The sequence below is a fragment of the Coptis chinensis genome, chromosome 8, assembly GCF_015680905.1.
Source record: "Coptis chinensis isolate HL-2020 chromosome 8, ASM1568090v1, whole genome shotgun sequence".
Classification (NCBI taxonomy): domain Eukaryota; kingdom Viridiplantae; phylum Streptophyta; class Magnoliopsida; order Ranunculales; family Ranunculaceae; genus Coptis; species Coptis chinensis.
The window spans coordinates 78,721,261-78,744,312 of NC_141463.1; the positions used below are offsets into that span (position 1 = coordinate 78,721,261).

General features: G+C 36.1%; 1 protein-coding gene, 1 long non-coding RNA gene and 1 pseudogene across 3 annotated transcripts; 1 reads left to right on the top strand and 2 right to left on the bottom strand.

Moving 5' to 3' along the window:
• Nucleotides 1–3,599: 3,599 nt before the first annotated feature.
• On the bottom strand, nt 3,600–10,949 carry LOC147483274 (uncharacterized). Its single transcript, XR_015205232.1, has 4 exons — nt 10,292–10,949; nt 10,106–10,190; nt 9,783–9,889; nt 3,600–3,848 (listed from the first exon to the last, which is right to left on the bottom strand). It is a non-coding gene; the product is annotated as an uncharacterized LOC147483274 (long non-coding RNA).
• A 2,666-nt stretch (nt 10,950–13,615) lies between these two features.
• LOC147483275 (uncharacterized) lies at nt 13,616–14,158 on the bottom strand. Its single transcript, XM_086579521.1, has one exon. The coding sequence runs from the start codon at nt 14,156–14,158 to the stop codon at nt 13,616–13,618; it is 543 nt and encodes a 180-aa protein (XP_086435647.1).
• A 4,380-nt stretch (nt 14,159–18,538) lies between these two features.
• On the top strand, nt 18,539–21,692 carry LOC147483276 (peptidyl-prolyl cis-trans isomerase CYP22-like; annotated as a pseudogene). Its single transcript, XR_015206304.1, has 7 exons — nt 18,539–18,842; nt 19,375–19,398; nt 19,951–20,038; nt 20,310–20,403; nt 20,559–20,591; nt 21,306–21,362; nt 21,474–21,692. The product of XR_015206304.1 is annotated as a peptidyl-prolyl cis-trans isomerase CYP22-like (transcript).
• Nucleotides 21,693–23,052: the final 1,360 nt, after the last annotated feature.

Here is a 23,052-nt window from a genome sequence, read left to right on the forward strand (position 1 = left end):
GTTTTTGAGGTTACAAAGCTCGAAGTTTGGCTGAGAGTTTGGTTTTTGGTTTTGAGCTGCCGGGAAAGAGACGATACCGGTGGAAAAGGTTTTCCCGATTTCGCGATTTAGGTGGGGGGTGTATTGGGGTTTTTTTTGGGCTTTGTTGTTTGGGCTTGGGCTGGAGGCTGCCCAATCTAATTCTAGTGGTGCCCAATATAGGACCCTTTGGAAACTTCACTTTTTATAGACTTGACTTATTGGGCTGAGTTCAAACTGCTATAGGCGGTGTTAGGGGTAGTGGGCTGGAGAAAGCCCAACCCATTAGATTACCGGCAAATATCTTCCTCTACGCCACTGCCTAATGTACACCATCCCAACCCAATATTTGGAATATACGAACTCTACCAAACATTTCCATTAGTTTTTTTTAGAGATTATCCTATCAAAATAAAAAGAAAGAAAAATTACAGATTATACTACAAACTGACATAACAATTTTCTTCAATGGTTTAAGTCCATTAATTTTCTTCATATAACTGGGGGATACTTAATGATAAGGCAACTAGAAGAAAATTTTGCAATTCATCACACTAGCACTATTGAGTGGGAAGGGAAGATATACACTTGGTTTGGAAACTATTACTAACAATACTACAAGAGACATGAGGGTCATGTTGCATTGAAGCTCCATGCGAATAGTAATCTTGATCTTGTTGAATCTAATAATTTATTATTCAATAACTTGTACATTGGCCATGATTAGTACAATAGGAAGTAAAATATACGAGACGACATTAGAAGCAAATAGAATTCTTCGATTGTACGCAGAGAGAACTAATGAAAAAAAAACAAAAACACAAAAAACAAAACTTGGTCATTACCTACCCATACTATGTCATGTTAAGTGTATAACATTGCATATATGGTCGATTGACCATATAGAAGAGATGATAAAATATGTCTTATGAAGGCATGAGGTTAGCGAAACTAAACTCTATTAGTTCTCCTGGGATCTGGTTCCAGTTGGTAGTCAATATTAATGTGGGCACAAACTACTATGAAACTCAAGTTAATATGTTTTTCAGATTTCAAGTTCATGGCAGAAAAGTGTCGGATCAACAACTTAATTGGCAAGTAAATATATGCATCATCAATTTCATCATAGATTGCTTTAATCAACAAACTCAAAATTAAAAACTTACATTGGATCTTGCCATTAAAGCGATTGTATGAAGCCCAATCCGTCCAGACTTATTGTGGGATATAGAACCACTAGGTCTGCATTCCCTTGTTGGATGGCTCCAATCACTTTATATATAATTTTGTTTGCGGTGGGAGAGAGAGAGAGAAATTAGTTATGGATAAGTGCAATAAGAAAAATATAAAATAACAAAGAAGGAAGAAGGAAGAATAACCAAACCTTCCACCTAGCCAGCCAACATGTATGGCCAATAACCAACAGGTGTAACATTCAAAACTGCTACTTTACTAACAACTTGAAGTATTCTCTTACGCAATGCAGGCCCTGCAGCTGGCCACCCTACTCTTATCCTCTTCATTAAACAAAATATAAATATATACATCAGTCGAAGAACCCAAAACAATCTGATGTATACGAAGGCGGAAACAACTTCGAATCAATAACACCAATGAATAAAATTGATAAACACTAAAAACTAGGGTTTCAAAGGGAAAACGAATTTCCTTAATTCAATCTCTTAATTAAACTAGTATATTGCATTGCAGTAGGGGCGTGAGCGGAGCCCCTCCATATGCTATGGTTATTTGACAAATTCACTCTCCCAACATTAGACTACATGCAAAGAAGCTTGATATCAAAGCATAACCAACAAACAAGAAGTTAGATATTGCATGCACAACAGACGAAATATATCCAACAATAATGCAATCAAGTTTAACATAACTAAATAAATTGTAAGGTAATATGTACTCAGTTTTTACTGACATGCTAACAAGTTCCAATATATATGCAACTTAACAAGTTCTAATATATGCAACCTTCACTAGCTCGACTGTAAAATACCAAACTTAACTTCACCAACTCTGGAGCAGGGCCAGCTCAAAGGTGGATGTGGCCTTAGGCGACGATCCAAAGTGAGGCCTTTTTTTCTAAGCTCATTGACAACTTTTTTTTAAAAAAAAAAAAATTATTCCAACATTTCATATCCAATTCATGCAAACACCATAAATCAATCATAATAAGCTGATTTCACGGTCTCAATACATTCACAAATAATTCCAATAAAAGACAAGTATTGATGAGCAATAGCTTGAAAGAATGAAGCAGCAACAAGCTCAGCTAGACATATGCTTCATATTTCTGATAATCAGAGCACATAAAAACAACAAACTACCTCCTTGATCTCGTCTGGTCCATCATCCTACATGTCAGAGGTCCACAAAGTGAGGTTATCTCTCAGGAGCTGCATAATTAAAGTGTTGTCCTTGTATGACTCCTCCCTAGGGTATCCAGCTCCGCAATTGCTTTTTTACGTTCAACACCAGTTTTAAACTCAGCGAGATAACAATGGTAATCACCCTTTATTTTGAGATAAAAGACTTTCAAATCATTTAAAGTCTACTGAACATACAACAACACAATTGCGGGAAAAAAAAAAAAAAAAAAAAAACATATCATAGCTGTAGACACCCCATTTTTGCACCCCAGGCATAATTCATTCACAATTTTGCCTTGAATTAAATATGATCATATAAGGTGATTTGCTTTCTAGAGTCTTCATTTCTACATCAAACTTCTTTCTTTTCATCTTCTTTTAGCGTCTTTAGACTCTCCTCATCATGTTCTAGCTATGGCTGAAGTTTCACGCTTTCGAAGTTTTGAAATTTGAAAATGACCAAAATGCCCCTATAACCCTTTGGAGCCCAAATCTCGTTTTTCCACTCTTTCTTTGGATGAGATTATTTCATATTTGAATTCCCTTGAAAAATCCTTCGAGATGAGTACAAGCTTGCTTAGGTTCCTTTTTGGATTTCGAAACCCTAATCTTGCCTATCCCGCTTTCAAATTATGCGCCTGCTGAGTGCAACGATTTTTGGAGTAAGATTTCGACCCAAGGGTATTTTTAAGAGTTCATGGACCTTCCTAATGGATTAGTTAACAATTTTTGTGAAGAAGAGTTTGCCTAATTTTGACCCGTCCAAAGGGAATTTGCGATTTGAAAATATGGTCAAAGTGGGCCTTTTGTGGATTTTGGACCCGTGCTCATGGACTGTGGATCCAGCTCGAGTTGGACCTTTTATTAGGGTTTCTAGCCCATTTTCAAGCCTCCAAAACCTAGAGAACCTTCCTTAATTGTTTGATTTGATTTGATCCCTAAAATCAAGAATATTCTAGAGAATATGCCATTTTGGAGCCAAGTTTGGAAACCCCGGATTATGGGCTCATTAAGGACGTGTAGGGCTTGATTTTTTGCCCTAATCCATCTGAAATATCCAAAACCAAGGGCCAAGATCGCACCCCTTTATCCCACCTCTTGAATCAAGGGCCGATTTAGGAGGTGCAACCCCGTGAAAAAGAGATCAAGCCATTGGATTTTTCTTCATCAACACTTTCCATTAGATAGATCAAACTCATTACCATATTGAAATCCATCCCAAAAAGCTATAAATATGGGTCTCATTCACCCATAAAAAATAATCTAGAGCAAGCTAGAGCTAGGAATTCGGAGTTAATAATCTGGACCTAGTTATTCAGAGCTAATAGCCTTCTTCTCTTTAGTGTTCTTCATTTTTTCTTCTAGTTCTTCATTTTATCCTTCTTTTCTTCTTGTCGATCTTGAGTAGAAACTTCTTTTCACCAAAAGTTGTTTTTTTCCTCAAATCACCTGTTTCAATCCAAAAATCACAGTTGTCAATTCAAGATCAAGTTTATCATCAATCAATCAATCAATCTACAATCAAGTATGAGGCAATATTCCAAACAAGGTGACATCTTTCTTTTCTCTTTTATTTCCTTTAGCATTGCATATTAGGTTATTTTTTTTTTTAGTTTTATTATAGCATATAGTTATTAGTTTTTAATCCAACTTGGTAGATTAATTTTTCAAGCTTTCTTCATTTGCCTATCTTAACACGCTACACCTCAATAGAAGTAAAGTCGGGTTTTTTTGAGCGATTGTGGGTGCCTAACACCTTCCCACATCGTACCTTGACTCGAACCCAATAATCATCTAGTTTCGAGGGCTAGTCCTTCACCTAGGTTTTACTCAACTTTTCCTTAATAAAGTTAGTGGCGACTCTAAAATCAATTGCATAGACTTAGGTACACATTTTTTTCGTGCTTACAGTTTTTTGGCGACTCTGCTGGGGACATCCCTAGAGAGTCAGACTTACATTTTCTTTGAGGTGTTTCAGTTAAGATAGGAAAGAAGAAGGCTTATCCAGAAGCTAGTTGGAATAGAAGACCAGGGTTAAGGTTATCTCGTGCAACCATTAACTCAATTGATTCAAATGGAGAATCTACCGTATTTGGTTCTTCTCAAGAGTTATCACGCCACCTATACCTTCATCACAGATGTATGTGCCACAAGGAAGTTCTCCACCAGCACCCCCATCTGAGGGACAAATTTTATCAGCGAACATTCGAGGTCCACATACAAGTAATTCTGGTGAATCGTCAATCCCTACCAGTCAAGAGGAATTGATGGAGAAGGCGATGGAAAAGATGTTTCTCAAGATGATGTCAAAATTTGCAATAACTCCAAGTCTGGGTCAACCACAACAACCAGGTATCACACTACCCCCCATGGTTAGTCCTAACCCTACCATTCTACCAACCTCATTACCCACTCCATATGCGACACATAGATCAACCCAATTGCATGTTCCTATGTCAACCCATACTCCGTCCCAATTTTTTCCTCAGGATAACACAACCTACATGCCTCAACCATCCACTCATCAAACTTTTCAAAGCCCAAACCAAATCCCAACTACAACCATGATGTCCAACCCATTTATGTTACCAACCCCAACCTATTTTCCACAAACTCCACAACCACTGTTCTACACGAACCCCCAATACCAAGCGCAAGACCCAATCCAACCACCCACCACCCCCGTAATGGAGGAGATTAAGAAATTGAAAGAAGCAATGACCAAGATGAAAGGTGAAGACTGGACCTTGATAATCTGTGTCCATATCCACAGATCCAGAGTACCACATGGATTCGAATTTCCAAAGATGGAGCGATATGAGGGAACCGGCTTCCAAAGGCTCACATTCTCAGATGTATGCAAGTTATCTACAACCGATGGGAATCGGGCCGAACTAATGGTTCAACTATTCCAGAGGAGTCTTAAGGGTGCAGCCCTTACTTGGTGGATGAATACAGAAAACGCAAAAAAATCAAGACTTGGCCCGAATCGTAAATGCTTTCAGTAGCTCACTTCTCTTACAACACCGACATCCAAATGGGCCAAGGCAACTTGAAGCTTTGAAGCAAGGTCCGAATGAAAGTTTTACAGAGTACATTACAAGATGGAGGACAAAAAGCGCCCAAATCATTGATAGGCCCAATGAATCGAGAGCAAATTAGGATGGTTATGAAGAGTTTGAACCAAGAGTATGCAACCGGGCTAAGTGCTAGTTATCATCCGACATATCAAGCCTTAGTTGCCATTTGGATCACAAATAGAAGATGGGTTATCATCCGCAATATTTCTCCCATCACCAACATCTACAGGGATCTAACCCGTAAGAAGAAGCCTCCCACTATAACGGTGAACAACAAAGAAGCCAATGTTTGTTGTCACACAAGTACCCTCAACCACACGCACAAATCCAAGAAGAGGTGATTTCATCCTTCTTCCAATCAGATTGAATATCCTCCAAGACAACAAAGATATCAAAATAGGGTTCCCTAAGCCACGAGGCAGTTCACGAGCTACCGCACCCATTATCGGTCATTCTCAAGGCTTTGATCCAAAGAAGGCCTAGTTACACCATTGCAGCCTAGGCCTCCTCCCGAATCCACCACCATATTGGTATGATGCTTCTAAACATTGTGATTTCCATCAGTCTATTGGACATCCTACAGAAAAGTGTGGAGCTCTTAAGCATGCGATACAAGATTTGATCGAATCAGGGAGAATTGATGTATCACATCTCGGTGCTCCAAATGTTGTGACAAATCCATTACCATACTATAATGGAGAAGTTCACACATTAGAGCCCTGTCAAGAAAAGTCCGCCTCATTCATTACCCCACTCGAGCAAGCATCCAAGGTTAATGCCATGTCGCTTTTCAAGCCGTTCAATTTTCAAGATGCAATTAAAGATTACAAGGCACAAAAACAAGCAAGGCCCAAGGCCAAGGCTATATCGTTGGATGAAAAAGTAGCACCTCTATTTGCTGAATCACCAACTAAGAAGGCACCATTACCGGCTCCACCTTTGTTGCATGTTCTAGATAAGGAGTTTGATAAGCCCAAAGATAAGGTATATACTTCACCATCTTCTTTCCGACAGTTGAAGGTTTGTGAGTTAAGTTTGTTAGAAGACCAAAAGGCCAAAGAAATGGTACTTGAGAAGTCTACCAAGTCTATGTTCGAATCAGATGGCCGAGATTCTCAAAACGTATCCCCAATAGGTGATTTAGAAGATTATGGTATCGAGCTCTTTGACATGTTTTGTCCTATTTTTTATGAAGAAAAAGATTCCATTTCTGCTATCAAGATCACTTCACTAGAATGCAAGGAAGAGGACTATAATGATGCTTTTGCAATACTTTTCTCTGAAGACCAGTTTATAATGGCTAAGTCGGATTCCGATGATAGGCATTTTGGGCGTCTTACTACTAGTCTCAAAGACTTGACATCTTCCTCACACTTGGAAGATCAGATGCCGAGCTCAAGAAAATCAAAGTCATTTGCCATTGCAATATTCTGGCAGGTTATTCTTCTAATGACCTTATTGGTATTTGGTGAATGGGACTACTCTATGTTTGTCTCTTCAAGATCTAGCTGCCATCAAACCCAAAGTAAGTTGACAATGGAGAGGTTGGGAAACACCACCAACCATGATCATATGAAATGGCCATTCAACCACCACAATCACTTTCAAGCTAGGGGCACGTCTAGGCACTCATGTGTTTTTGATGACATTCATGCACTAGACCCAGGATGGAAACTTGACTTCTCAGGGGGTGTGGCGTACAAATCACATAACGTCACGAAGTTTGATATGTTGCTCATGGAGAAATCACATCATTCAGAAAATTCATCACTCATGCATGGAGCTACAACATTGGTTGATGGGTTCCGAATCAATTTCTCTCCTATATTTGATCCCTCCATTTCCGCTTAGCAATGGATAAGTTTTCTACTCTCAATTAGTTTGAAAAAAATCAGATATATCAAAAATAAAAAATCAGATATTTCAAAAATCCAAAAAATCCGGATATTTCAAAAACAAAAAAAAATTAAAAAATATAAAAAATAAAAAAAAAAAGTTTTCAAAATCCCACGTATTATAATTTACCCACTTGCCTTAGTGCAAGATGATTGAATGACTTGTGCAAATTATTATGATCCCCCCCCCGATGATGAAGAAGGAATGGACAATGAAGTCTGCCGAGTCCATTCTTTCTCATGAGCGATCCGAGGATTGACAGACGCTAGTTATTGTGGAGACAAAGACCATCAACCTTGGCACCACAGATGAACCACATTATGTGCGATTGGTATAACCTTGATCCCCTCGAAATAAGAAGCCCGATCAAATTCATCAAGGAATCTATAGAAGTGTTGATCATACCTATGACAATCTATTATCTTAGGGTGGTGCATGATTTTCATTGTTCAAGATGAGAGAATCACTCACCGAGAAGAAGAAATTGAGGAGGAAGAAAGTTCAAATTATTATGTTTGAGAAAGATTTTTCAAATGTCTAAGATCACCAACATCAACATCGGCGATTCAAAGATTATGCATTTACCCTTTTGGAGAGGACAAAGCTCCACAACATCGTTTGATCAACTATCCTCATCAAAAAGGAAATATTCTACATTCCATCAATCAACGGCTACTTAGCCAATCATCCAATCGGTTACCTTACCGTGGGAGAGGGTAAACTCCATAGTGCATCATTAGCATCCATTTGCATCCATCGAAGACATGAGAGCTATCTATCGAAGAAGTCACCGGTGACTCGAATCGACCACATCAACGAAATTTAATGCTAAGAGGAGTTCATCTACGATCAACATTTTTGAGAGCCGAGATATATGAAGGAGAGCATTGATGTTCTAATGGACTTAGATACCAATGGAGACAATTGTTGCAAGTAAAGGTTGCAAAAGCGAATCCGGACTATAGTGGAATCAATGAACCCGTAAAAGTTCGAACCTAACGATGAATTCACTATGAAGATTCTACATGGAAAATCCTACCAATGCCGACCAATTAAAGAGGTACTACTTTTTTTACCCAACTTTGGTTATTTTAAGGCGAAGAGTATAGTGGAAATCTTAGAGAGACGATGGAACAGGCCATCTTTGATCGTTTTGTTTTTAGCCTCATAAGCCCACCTAATGTCATATGCTACCATCAGAAGCCCATTTGAGCCTTAGCCTATTCTTTTACTTCCCACAATACAAGCCCATATCCTTTAGGAAGCCTAATAAATCTTTAGCCTACCCATAGATTACCCATACCTATTTTTATAGAACTTGTCATATTCCAGGGGCATCATTCCATCCATCTTTGATCACGAAACAATTATTCCCATGTTATTTATCCCAAGAAGGTGTCGAAAAAAATAGAAGAAGAAAAAAAAACTCCTAGTGCAAGGGGTTAAAAAAAAAAAAAAAAAAAAACCCCGTTATAACTCAAAATGCTTAGAGTTGCACAAAATGATCGACACTAGTCCAAAATGGAAAACCTAAACAAGGGGCAGCGTCATTTGAGATTTGGGATTCGTATCATCATCTCACTACTATCATTCCAATTACTCCTCCCTTTATATGACAAGTTCTACTCCAAAAATAATTTTTTGATCCTATCCCTTCTTTCTGAGCCCATCACCTAAGCCTACATTATAGTCCTATGAAAGTCCACTCTTGATCTCTAAGTCCACTATATCTCCTAGTTGAGAAGTACTCAAAAAAAAAAAAAAAAAAAAAAAAAAAAAAAAATGGAAGGCATTGGAGGATTCACTACTAGTGATTGCAATGTATAAGGAAGTTGTCTCCAGAAGATTGGTCCTATGCTTTATGCTCTATCTGTTTTGGAAGAAAGTTTTTGGGTGTCGTTCAGTACGTTGTGAAGGTCAAGCAATCAAAGGGACAAGAATATCATTTACTTCATAGGTGCCAAGTTTGATCGTACTTCTATCCTATGGTCGTCTTCATGCTCATCTTCTTGTCGGTAATTCATTTCCCCACCTTCACTTGTTATTTAATCATTTGTGGTATTTCTTATTCTGTGAAAAAAACTTTGTTTCGTTTTCCATTGGTTTTCAAAATTGTTTTCAAAATGAATTTCCAAAAAAAAAAAAAAAAAAAAAAAAAAAAAAAAATGATTTGTTTTCAAAAACTTGGTTTGCTTTGGATGGCTTATGATGAAAAATCTAGGATGACACCACAAGCATATAGAAAATTCTGAAGCCAATATTCCTAACTAAACCATGTACTTTTTATACTAACATTGTATACAAATAATTTGGTTCATACATGCATCATCATCTAACCACTCACGCATATTCCACTAATAACATAGTTGTATTATAGTTTTATGTATATCATGTATATTGTACTAACTTGTCATGGAGAGAAATAATGCCCGTGCATATTCTTTGCCAAGAATTTGTTTTTCTAGTCTCACAGGTTGTGCAACAAAATTCAAAGACGCGAGATTGAAGGTAAAGCTGCCAAGTATGGATAAGGTAAGTGAGATTCCATTATATGTTACCCAAAAAAAAAAAAAAAATCATTGTTAGTTCGAAAAGAAAAAAAAATGTGTTACCATAGCATGTCGTGGTCGGACGGTGTGGCGCGCTTACCTGCTTCGGCACCATCACTTCTTTCTCCTTGACGTTTGCAAGTTAAAAAAAAAAAAAAAAAAAAAAAAAAGGTTGGCTTACCACGCGTGGTGCGGCAGTACTCCTCAAGCGTCGGCTTGCTGGACGCACAGGTATGATTTCCTCCTCCCTCTTTGTATATATCGAACTGACAAGGTTTTGCATGTAAGTTTTAATTAGTGTTTGATCTTACTAAAAAAAAAAAAAAAACTGTACTGGCTTACCGAATTTGCAACTGTACTGGCTTACCGAATTTGCATGACGTTCTGTGGTTGCCATATTCTCTATTGATGGACGTAGGCTAAGGTACGCCTCTCTCTTCTTTTGTCTGTTTATATAGTCTTGTGTTTTAGACCGCCTCACATGGCTCCTAAGGAAAGCATGAATGTTAAATAGGCATCTTTTTTTAATTAGAAGTGGGTTATTTGCTAAAAGACAAAAGTGTTTGAATTGTCAAAGATTCCTTTCTAATAAAATAAAAGATCTGATTTCTTAAGACTTTCGGTGCAACCACCAAACAGTAGGAAGGTCGGTAACCTTTTGGACCTGGTTCGTCTGTTTTGGGTCTGCTTGACCCGGTTTTACCCATTCAACCCGGTTAGACCATGTTGACCCAGTTTTGACCGGCTTTCACCAGTTGACCCGGTTTTGACCGGCTTTCACCTGTTAGACCCGGTTTTCACCAGTTGACCCGGTTTTGACCGGTTTTCACCAATTGACCAAGTTTGACCAAAAAAAAAAAAAAAAATCCAAAAACTTTTCAAAAATAAAAAAATGATGAATATTAGTACCATGGGGTTCTTACCCTCCAGTATGAGAAAATATTCATCAAGTTTTGTTTTCACCACCGCACTATTGGTAACCACTTGATCATTAATATCATTTCGATAATTCCATTTGTGCAACATTAAAATTGTTCGCGAGAACAATGTTAGTTTTATCGACCTTTCATGGATGGATGGATCAGCTGAACTCATAGTGACAGTCTTTTCCAACCCAAGTGTACTTGAACGTAATTGATTGATTGATTGATTGAACTTGAATATCATCATCCCCAGCATCCATCTTTCATCTCCAGCACATCTCTTATCTTCCCTAGCAGTGTTCGTCTGTGTCTTCGTCCATCTTCTTTAGAATCTCCTATCCCCAGTGGATCTTCTTGCTCTCCCCGGTGAGTCTTTCCTTTCGTCAGTGTTTGGTTATCACCATTATATGAGAATCTTTAATCTAAGTCAAAATCATGAATGAATTGATCTATCCATTTGATTTCACCAGTTTTCCAAAATGAATTTGAAAAATATCAGATTTCAAAAAATTTGTCCCTTGATTTCAAAAAGTTGTTCATCCTTATCCATCACCATTTTTGGCCTAAGTGCTCACTCGAAGCCATTATCCTAGTACACATTGATGTAATGTAAGGCGTAAAATACACGCGTTAGAAGGTGTGATACTTTGGTTGAAATCTTGAAAAATTGTAAAGGCGTAAAACACGCATTTGTAAAGTCACGATACCATCCTCTCTTGAGGGACAACCATTTTCAAACCCAGGCTTTCACAAACAACTTGAAAAAATTGAGGATTTCAAATATCTAGGGAAAAGCCCTCTTTCAAAAATATTTTTTTGAATGAATTTTCAAAAATTGCATGAGATCTTTTGGTTTGGAGCTTGGCAAAAATGGTTTGTCTCCATGGCTTTGCCGTTCAGTTTGCAAGCAACCTCCGACAAAGAGGGGGCAACCCCCACCCCATTTTGCACCCCGCATAATTCATTCACAATTTTGCCTTGAATTAAATATGATCATATAAGGTGATTTGCTTTCTAGAGTCTTCATTTCTACATCAAACTTCTTTCTTTTCATCTTCTTTTAGCGTCTTTAGACTCTCCTCATCATGTTCTAGCTATGGCTGAAGTTTCATTTGCTTTTCGAGTTTTTAAGTTTGAAAATGACCAAAATGCCCCTATAACCCTTTGGAGCCCAAATCTCGTTTTGTCCACTCTTTCTTTGGATGAGATTATTTCATATTTGAATTCCCCTTGAAAAATCCTTCGAGATGAGTACAAGCTTGCTTAGGTTCCTTTTGGATTTCGGAAACCCTAATCTTGCCCTATCCCGTTTCAGCCCGTTATGCGCACTGTTGAGTGCAACGATTTTTTGGAGTAAGATTTCGACCCAAGGGTATTTTTAAGAGTTCATGGACCTTCCTAATGGATTAGTTAACAATTTTTGTGAAGAAGAGTTTGCCTAATTTTGACCCACCAAAGGGAATTTGCGATGTTGAAAATATGGTCAAAGTGGGCCTTTTGTGGATTTTGGACCCGTGCTCATGGACTGTGGATCCAGCTCGAGTTGGACCTTTTATTAGGGTTTCTAGCCCATTTTCAAGCCTCCAAAACCTAGAGAACCTTCCTTAATTGTTTGATTTGATTTGATCCCTAAAATCAAGAATATTCTGAGAATATGCCATTTTGGAGCCAAGTTTGGAAACCCCGGATTATGGGCTCATTAAGGACGTGTAGGGCTTGATTTTTGCCCTAATCCATCTGAAATATCCAAAACCAAGGGCCAAGATCGCACCCCTTATCCCACCTCTTGAATCAAGGGCCCGGTTTAGGAGGTGCAACCCGAAAGAGATCAAGCCATTGGATTTTTCTTCATCAACACTTTCGACCATTAGATCAAACTCATTACCATATTGAAATCCATCCCAAAAAGCTATAAATATGGGTCTCATTCACCCATAAAAAAATAATCTAGAGCAAGCTAGAGCTAGGAATTGAGGAGTTAATAATGCGGACCTAGTTATTCGAGCTAATAGCCCTTTTTCTTTAGTGTTCTTCATTTTTTTTCTTCTAGTTCTTCATTTTATCCTTCTTTTTCTTCTTGTCGATCTTGAGTAGAAACTTCTTTTCACCAAAAGTTGTTTTTTTCCTCAAATCACCTGTTTCAATCCAAAAATCACAGTTGTCAATTCAAGATCAAGTTTATCATCAATCAATCAATCAATCTACAATCAAGTATGAGGCAATATTCCAAACAAGGTGACATCTTTCTTTTCTCTTTTATTTCCTTTAGCATTGCATATTAGGTTATTTTTTTTTTTAGTTTTATTATAGCATATAGTTATTAGTTTTTAATCCAACTTGGTAGATTAATTTTTCAAGCTTTCTTCATTTGCCTATCTTAACACGTTACACCTCAATAGAAGTAAGGCTGGTTTTTACCAGGCGATTGTGGGTGCCTAACACCTTCCCACATCGTACCTTGACTCGAACCCAATAATCATCTAGTTTTGGGGCTAGTCCTTCACCTAGGTTTTACTCAACTTTTCCTTAATAAAGTTAGTGGCGACTCTAAAATCAATTGCATAGACTTAGGTACACATTTTTGTGCTTACAATAGCACTAGCACTAGTAGCAAAACAGAAGAGGGAAATAAATATGAACCAACCAAGCAAATCAAGGCATCATTTAAAGTTTATTTTCTCACCTTTTGAGCTGTAAAGACATCAATTAAATTATCATAGTCAAGTTTTTCAAACATATTCTTTTCAATAGATAACATAGCTAAACCATTAAGTCTTTCCTGTGACATAGTGGATCTCAAGTAAGATTTTATCAATTTTAGTTTTGAAAAAACTCCTTTCACCAGAAGCAACAGTTACGGGTATCGTCAATAATATTCTATATGCTATGCAAGCATTCGAAAAACAATTAATTCTTTGGAAAAAACTTAAAGCCTCAATAGGCAAATTATTTTTAGTTTGTAAAACCTCTTTCACAATGTTTAACTCATGAAACAAATCTAAGCCATTAATATCAGAAACCATATCATGTCGTAAAGAACTTTCAAGATTTAGACAATATTTTTTCAAACTAGTCTCATCCAATGCTTTCAACTTCTTTAAATCATACAAAAAACCAAATACATCTTCATACATTTGAAAATGTTCAAAACTAGTTTTAATGGAAGAAAGAGCTCGATCAATTATATATAGGAAAAAATCAATTCTAAAAGCTTCTTCTGCTGATTTTGTTGCCTCATCATTGTCATTTTCATCAAATTGTTGTTTCCTACAAATCTTACGCTTTTCACGAAATACAGGTTCTACTTCCATTTCAAGTGCAATCTATTTAGCTGAAATTATAGCAGAAGTAAAACCATTTTCCCTATATTTTTCAAAAAATGAAATAAGACCATTTAACTGAGCTATAACAATATCAATTTGCATGTCTTTAGATTGCAAGCTTTTCGAAACAGAATTAACAGCAAATAATATATCATACCAAATGATCATGCCCAATAAAAACTCAAAGTTTTCAAGTTCATAAGTTGCTAGACACTCAGTTTCACTTTTTGTTTTAGGATCTTCACTAGTTTTTGCTAATTGCAGTAAAGCATTTCTTAACTAAGGAGCTTGGTATTTTATTGTTTTAACACTGTTAACACGACTTTCCCATCGTGTTGGAGACCATGACTTAAGTGTGAAGCCTGGTACATTGTCTTTTCCTAAATTTTCTTCTAAGATTTTCCAACGTTTTGTCGAAGAAGAGAAAATTGTGTAAATACGTTGCACAACTCCAAAAAATGAAATTGCTTTTGGACAAGAGTTACCCATATCACAAAGCACTAGATTAAGACTGTGACAACCACAAGGCATATACAATGCTCTAGGATTTACTTCTAATAGTCTTTTTTGTACTCCTCGTTCTTTCCCCTTCATATTAGCTCCATTATCATAGTCTTGCCCTCTTACATATTTAATATCGAGCTCAAGATTCTTTATTGCATTTGTAAGTTCATCAAAAAGTCCTTTCCCTGATGTATCATCTACTACTAAAAATTATAAAAAGTGTTCTTCAACTTTTATCGGGATTGATGGAATATCCACACACCGTAGCACAAGAGACATCTGTTCTTGATGGCTTACATCAGGAGTACAATCAAGGATTATTGAAAAGTACTTTGCTCCCTTAATTTTTTTAAGTATCATAGTTTTAACCTCAAGTGCCAATAGACTTATCAATTTATTTTGTATATTGTGACCAAGATAATGAGTATGAATTTCACCATGTTGAAAACGACGAATATGTTCTTTTATTACACGATCAAACTCTGCAATCATTTCAATCATGCTTAAAAAATTTCCATTATTTTCTTCATAGAGCTTCTCGTTTGTACCGCGAAAAGCCAAGTTGTTTGTTGCAAGAGTTTTCACTAAGGCAATAATTCTCAATAGCACACCTCTCCAATGCTGCCTCTCTATCTCAATTTGCTCTTGTACCTTTCTATAAATTGTTTTACCTGTTTTCAATCCCTCTTTTAAATCTGCCCAAGCAATCATATAGTTAACGTGTTCCATATTTAACTCATGTCTTTGGAGACTACTACTAATAATTTTCCAATCTTTACTTCCTTTACTAGCTAATTGACTCATGCTACTGTTAGAACTAAACAATTTACAACAAAAACAAAACACTCTATCTAAGTTTTTTGAGTAGACAAGCCATGTCCTCTCAGGCGTGCCTCGACTATTTGGTTTTTGAGCGTAATGTACTGCGGGAAAATGCCTAGCATTCCCATCTTTAGGATAATTAAAACCATACTCCTCCCTAATTGGAGCTCTTTCAACCAAAAAATCTCTTAAGTTTGTACTGACATTTTCCCAGTGCTTTGGATCATATATATTTGAAGATCCAAATTCTAGATTGTCATTAAGACCTTCATTTTCTTCAGGAATATGTGAACTATGCATTTCATTATCAGTAATATTTTCATCTCTATCAATTTGTTCCGGTCTTTCGTTATTTTCTAATTGTGTTAAATTGCTTGGTGGCTCATTTACTAACTCTTCAGTAGAACTAGTTGTCACATTTTCTTTAGTTTTAGTGACATACTTAAGAAGAGCCCCTTTTTGCGATTGAATCAATTCTTCCTCTTTTCTCTTTCTTTTGAGTTTGGTATATCCATAATCAAATTTTTTTGCCATACTTACAATAAAATGACATAACAAAAAATGAACAACAGAAAAGAACAAAATTAATCACCTGATTTTTACGAGAAAATTAGCACCCTTTTAATTTCTTTAGTGTGTAACTCTGTCAATAGGCGCCAAAATGCAAAGAATTTCTGAAATTGACAACAGAGAATAATATGTAAATAATAGATTCATATCAAAAAAGAAAATGATCAATTTCACATTAAAGAGTATAAATTGATTACCTTCCAAATACAAAAGTATTAAATACCAATTTGTGAGATTGTGAGAATGTGATTTTAAGATATCAATGGTTGGGAGTGAAACATGGAAGTAGTGAGAGAGAGAGAGACGTTGAGAAAGAGATAATTGATATAGAAATTGGTAAATTTGTCTTTAATTAACTTAAGAAGAAGTGGGAAATGCGCCATAGAATGTGGAGATTTTGCATTAATTGTGGGATTTTCCATTTTCATTTATTCTTTCCAGTTGAGAGGTCTAACTAGATGAGGACACTCCCATAAAAAATTAGACTACTACACATTTGTAGCCATTAGATTTGTCATGTAGTTTTGAGATGCAAACTATGTAGTGGACCACTAGATATTATTTCCTTTAAACCAATTCAATTCCTGAAATTTTGTGTGGTAGGGAGAATTGGAGAAAACAAATAGACGACATTGTCCTTTTTTGTGTTTTGTTTGCCTTTTAAAAAAATTGTAATATCAAACATGTGCAAGGAGAAACAAGGAAATTTTGAGGCCTTCCCAATCTGAGGCCTTAGGCGGCCGCCTAAGTCGCCTAATAGATGAGCCGACACTACTCTGGAGGTATAAGGCCCGTTAACCCCATTACTAGTTACCATCGAGGCTTAAATCATAAGTCAAAGTCTTCAATTCTCCCAGTGAGTAAGAATATATATATACACTATCCTATATAAGTAAAAACATACAAACTTTTCTTTGTTCACAAATTTTGTTAAACAAGAGGAGAACTATAGTAAAACTTTATAATTATAAGAAACAAATAAGGTTGAGAATTACCTTCATTGTGAGAGGAGAGATCATTATAACTAAAAAATCTCTACAAAACAAAATTTAATATAAGCAGTTTTGAATATACTTAATCAGGTCAAAAATATTGAATAGACTTTGTGAGAAAAACATGTTAATCTTATCGTGTTGCATGTTGAAGGGTAAACAATTTCTGCTATTCTTTCAATAATAATAATATTTTAGTAAGAACAAAAAAAGTTGGGGAAATAGTTGTATCTTTTCTCCTTTAGTTTCACTTTTCAAATTCCATGAATCTTTTATTTTTCTCGCTTTTTTTGAAGTTTTAGCTTAATTAACCCTTTCTTTTTTTAATCTTAATTATATTGGATCTTGCCATTAAAGCGATTGTATGAAGCCTTATCCGTCCAGACTTATTGTGGGATAGAACCACTAGGTTTGCATTCCCTTGTTGGATGACTCCAATCACTTTATATATAATTTTATGCCAGAGAAATTAGTTATGGATAAGTGCAATAAGAAAAATATAAAATAACAAAGAACGAAGAATAACCAAACCTTCCTCATAGCCACTCAACATGTAAATATTTATCATCTAAGTTTCTTGGTGCACATATATTATGATATTCTATGACAATTAGTGGGACTGCACAAGTGTTTGATGTTGAAATTGGTAGTGAAAATAAGTGAATAGATCTTTATATAAGAAACCCATTTGCAAAACTTGATTTGCATATTTCACCATCTAAATAATATGCTAGACATATTTTCATGATTTCGCATGAGAGTTTTTTCATCGCATTTTTTTATAATTGTGATGTGAAGCAAAGTTACACACTTGAGAATATCGTGTCATAACAAATCAATGTGGTAAAAGGTGTAGTGGCAAACAATTGATAAAAGTTTATATAAATATTCTAGGACTCCAAAATTTGGTGTGTCTATACTTTTTTTCAATAACATTGTTTTGTTGGTTGAGAATTAATATATATATTTATTTATTTATTTATTTTTATTTTTTTAGATTTGTCTTATATATATATATTTATTTATTTATTTTTATTTTTTTAGATTTGTCTGATATACTAGGAATGTTAATTTAGCCACAACGATAGTGGCCAATGAGCCCTATAATATAATTTAGATCATTTCCAAAACTGATTTTCCATAATTTTTATTTTAATTTACGTATTGGATTGTTAGAAAATAGTAATTAAATATTCATTGACCGAAAATGTTATGTTATACACATATCTTTAGGTCGTGGAGGAGATGTTTCACCGCAATATTGAGATGTCATAAAATATTACACATTTGGCAAGATATTACACATTTGGCAAGAATGTGTCACAACAAACTCAAGCAATAAAAAACTGCAGGTAAACAAAATTTTAAAGTTCTATAATTTAGTCTAAAACTATTGCAAATCTTGGTTTAATTCGTCTACTTTTATTTATTTGTTGATATCATCTCTCTAAAGACTCTAACCCAATCTCCCCACCCCAACCAACCCACCCACGGAGCCTGTTAGATATGGGTTGGGCTTAAAGTCCCGGCCCAGTATTGGAAGTTCAAAGAAACAACCTTGTTTTGTTTCACTCTCAAGTCTCAATTGAAGAAGAAGAAGAAGAAAAAGAAAATTATTACTGCGGATGGCTGGAGCAGTAGTGACAAGTGAATGGCACCAAAGACCACAAAACCCGAAAAACCCAATCGTGTTTTTCGATGTTACGATTGGTACTATTGCTGCTGGTCGTATTAAAATGGAACTCTTCGCAGATATTGCTCCCAAAACCGGCTGAAAATTTCAGGTACTATTTAGTCATTCCTTCTTTTATAACTTAATAAACCCAAGTTGCTACTACAACTAACTATTATGCCAATGCGTGTGTGCTCATTTAATGTTTATTAAAAGTTGCATAAATTTTACTCCAAAGTCATGGGCAGTTTTGTTAGTTTGAATGGAAGAATGGAGGCAAAGTACTTTTGTAATGCAGTGAACTGTTGATATTGAAGAATGAAGAGTTATAGAACACTGTCTTTATATTCGACTATCAAAAACTTGAACCTGAATTTGTGTTGAAACTAATAGACTTTGTATGTAGGCAAATAGTCTTTGTTCATAGCTCTGATCTCGACTTACTAAATTTTGGTTCTTGGACTCTTCCACTTTGACAGATGCTTAAAAGGTTAGAAGTCCCTAGTTTTACGTACTGATAGACCACTGTCACACAGTTTACTCTTTTATGACTACTACACAATTAGTTTAGGGTGTTTGTCAGACGAATATTAGCTAGTAGTGCTCTATTTCTGAGGACTGACCTTGTATCTGTTTGTTTGCAGGCAGTTCTGTACTGGTGAACACAGGTAAGTCAGCACACTTGATATACACCTATCCTTTATTCTGCTTGAGTAGTTATAACTTTAATTTCTGGATGTATTATATATCCATGGTTTTTCCGAGGTTAAAAAACAGAATGTGGCTTTTTATGCAGTGAGTGCTACACATTTCTCTCTCTCTTCAAAAGTTTGACAAGTGAAGAACTGAATCGTCTTCAAAAGTTTGAAAAAAAAACATAAAATAATGGGGTTGGATACCCTGAACTGAATCACAAGTTCACCTTGGTTTAGCTAAAATCAGACATTAAGATTCAGACGGTGATCAGTATGTTTAAAAAAAACATCTTAAAATACGGATTGGTTGTGTCACCTTTGCTGCTTAGTCAATGATGTCTAGTGGATTTTGATGACTATACGGATAAAAATTACAAAGTGTATATCTTCCTGGAATCCTGATGGTGCTGCGTCAGGATCCTCATAAGATGATTTCAGTTCACCAACAATAGTTTCTGTTGTTGCTACATAGAGAGGATATTTGTTTTTGATAATATGTCTCAATTCGTTGGAGTTGATTTGCAGAAAAGGGGTAACACCAGTTGGGTACAAAAATTGTCAGTTTCACAGGGTGATCAAGGATTTTAATATACAGACTGGTGACTTTTTAAAGGTTGGTATCTTTTATCAATCTTCAAACGTTGTGGACTTCTAGTTTATCATCTAGGACACTGTTAAGGTTTCAGACCTACTTTCTACATCATCTTCCTCACACAGAGACGGTTAGATGATGTAGGAGGTAGGAATGCCTAAAATTGAATGATTTTTTTTTGTTTGAGAATCTTCCAGTCTGAAACCTTTCAAGGTTATATTTGCCACAATTTTTATAACGTCACTCTCATATTTGTTACTGACTCTATTTGACAATGTTGTTAATGTTTCAGAACGATGGTTAGTGGGTGTGTATCCATATATGGAAGTAAGTTCGATGATGAAAATTTCATTGCGAAGCATACTGGTCCTGGCTTGTTATCGATGGTAAGAGTTGTTGCTCAAATTAAACTTCAAGTATCTCAGTGTATATTTTTCTTTCGTCGGTCTATTGTAAACTATTTTAGTTTCCTGTTCAAGTTAGTCTAACTTATACTTCCAAACTTAATGCATCCTTTTGTTGTTCATTTGTTTGGTTGCAGGCAAATAGCGGACCGAACACCAATGGATGCCAGGTACTATTTCGTTATTGTTATTTGTTACTTTGATCTAATCTAAGTCTACATGTTCAATTTGAGACTTGTTTTTTTCCCCTCAAGTCTGGTCCAAATTATCCCTTAGTATTTAAGGTGTTTCTTTCTCGATTGTGTAAAACTGGATTTTTGCACATTAAGAGGCTAATATTCTACATTATGTGAAAAAAGCAAGAGTTGTGAAACTTTGATTGCAAATATCGGTGAGTAAATCCTTAGCCCAGTTCTTGAGTACTACAGTTTTCCAGATTGCACATGGCTTTAAAGTAGAGAATTGTTTAAGTGAGTTTCTTGAGATATTGCATATGCACAGCATATGAACTTGAGCCTTCAACTTGAACCAAGCCTTTATTCTAGGTGAAAAACACATCAGGCAAGCAGGTAGTTGCTTGAATTTGGTCTGCTGCTTGGACAGCGTGCCCTCAGATCCCAAAAGAGAAGAAGGAAAACGAACTGATAACCTATTTAAGGCCAAAATGCAATATATTCACAATATTCCAATGTTTGAGTACAAAGTCATTCCAGTTTTTGTAAACTGCACGTCTGCACATGACTTTTGAACATACACACAGATTGGCTATTTATTACAACAGAGGTTTCCTCAAATTTTGCTGTTTTACTTGGGATGTTTCTAATCTTTTAGATGAAATAGTTCAGCAGTCTCTTATTCAGTCTACGATCTCTTTTGCACTGCAGTTCTTCATAACGTGCTCAAAATGTGATTGGCTCGACAATAAGCATGTCGTCTTTGGGGTAAGTTCTTTTTTTTAGTGGAAACCACCTTTTGATTTATCAGTCCTTGTTGTGAAAACTGTTGATAACGTTTCCTCGTAACTGTGTTTGTTTCTTCTCTTATTTTATCAGAGGGTGCTTGGAGATGAAGATTGAGAATGTAGCTACTGGACCTAACAACCGTCCTAAACTTTCCTGTGTTATTGCTGAATGCGGGGAAATGTAGAAACTCGTATTTTTGAGCTAGAAAGTGTATAACTTTGAGGATGATATACAGAGGCATTTTTATTTCCGTGTCATTTGTATTGGATCGTTATTAACCCTAACGTTATCGATTACTGAGTTTTATTATTTGGCAATGATGTTGAATCCTCTATTACCTTCTGCCAGAGCATTTCGTCTGTCACATTAAACAAGAAAACAGCAGATTGAAGTCTTGTAGATATTTACTTCTGCCAAACAAATGTATCAGTGTAACAAATCTTAACCGTCCTATAAAAAAAAACGATATAAAGATGAAGTTCTGGAAATAAAGTGAGCGGTAGCGAGTTGGCTTTGGAAAGTTTAAGCAGTACATAGATTGAGTACTTGAGTGAACCTCCATATTTGGATATATGAAACCGGAATAAGATTAAGCAGTACATTGATTGAGTGAACCTCTACCCGACATTAATTAGATTGAGAAAGACCCAGATTACCAAATTATTCTTCACGGCAATATTAAGGGAGATCTTGACAGGCAAGACCAAGTACACGTCGCAATGCTCCTATATCTACACGTCTACACCACATACCTAACATTCTACAATTCGCAAAGATGATTTCAAAGGCAATATTAATGGAGATCTTGACAGGCAACCGAAGGCCGAAACGGATGATTTCAAAGGCAACATTAATGGAGATCTTGACACTTCAATTCGCAATGCTCCTATATATTATTGCTACACCACACCTTAGTTTCTACAATTCGCAAAGATGATTTCAAACCTGCAGGCATTTACATTACTTAACTTTTACATCATTTTAATACTCTTTAACCAATTGATGTCACAAACAAAACCTTCTATGGCCACCTCAGGAAATGACACTGATCTCAAGTCTCTAATTGCCATTAGAGATGGAATTGAAGGCTTAAGCTCTTGGAACCAATTCTTCCCATTTCTGTCAGTGGCAAGGCATTACATGCGGCAAGCGTCATCAAAGAGTCAAACTTTCCAGCCAGAGTTTGGTTGGATCGTTATCGCCTCATATTGGAAACCTTTCTTTCCTAAGGGACATCAGCCTAGAGAGCAATAAACTCTACGGTGAGATCCCACAAGAAATTGGTCAGGTTGTTTCGTCTTCAAAAACTCAATCTGTCGGATAACACTTACGAAGGAGAAATTCCGGGTTAATTAGACTAAACTCCCTATTTTATGATTCCTTAGACATAAACCCCCATTCTGTTTTCTCCCATCACACCATCGTCAATTTTTTACTTAATACTCTAACTGCCTTTGTTGTGTTTTAGTGCACAAACTCGTCAACTCTGCAAAATTTAACACTCAATTCAATGTCTACAAATATTGAAAGATGAAACATACTATTTGCAAAAGCACGACACAACGGGCATAAGCTAGATTCCTCTATAGGCCTACTATGGTAAGGTTTTTTTTAAAATCAATGGAAGAAATGAAACATACTCTTTGCAGCTTCTAGAAGCAAGTTGAAG

What these genes read in the sequence shown, in the direction of transcription:
- LOC147483275 (XM_086579521.1), bottom strand. Translation starts at nt 14,158, where the DNA reads ATGGAAGTAGAACCTGTATTTCGTGAAAAGCGTAAGATTTGTAGGAAA.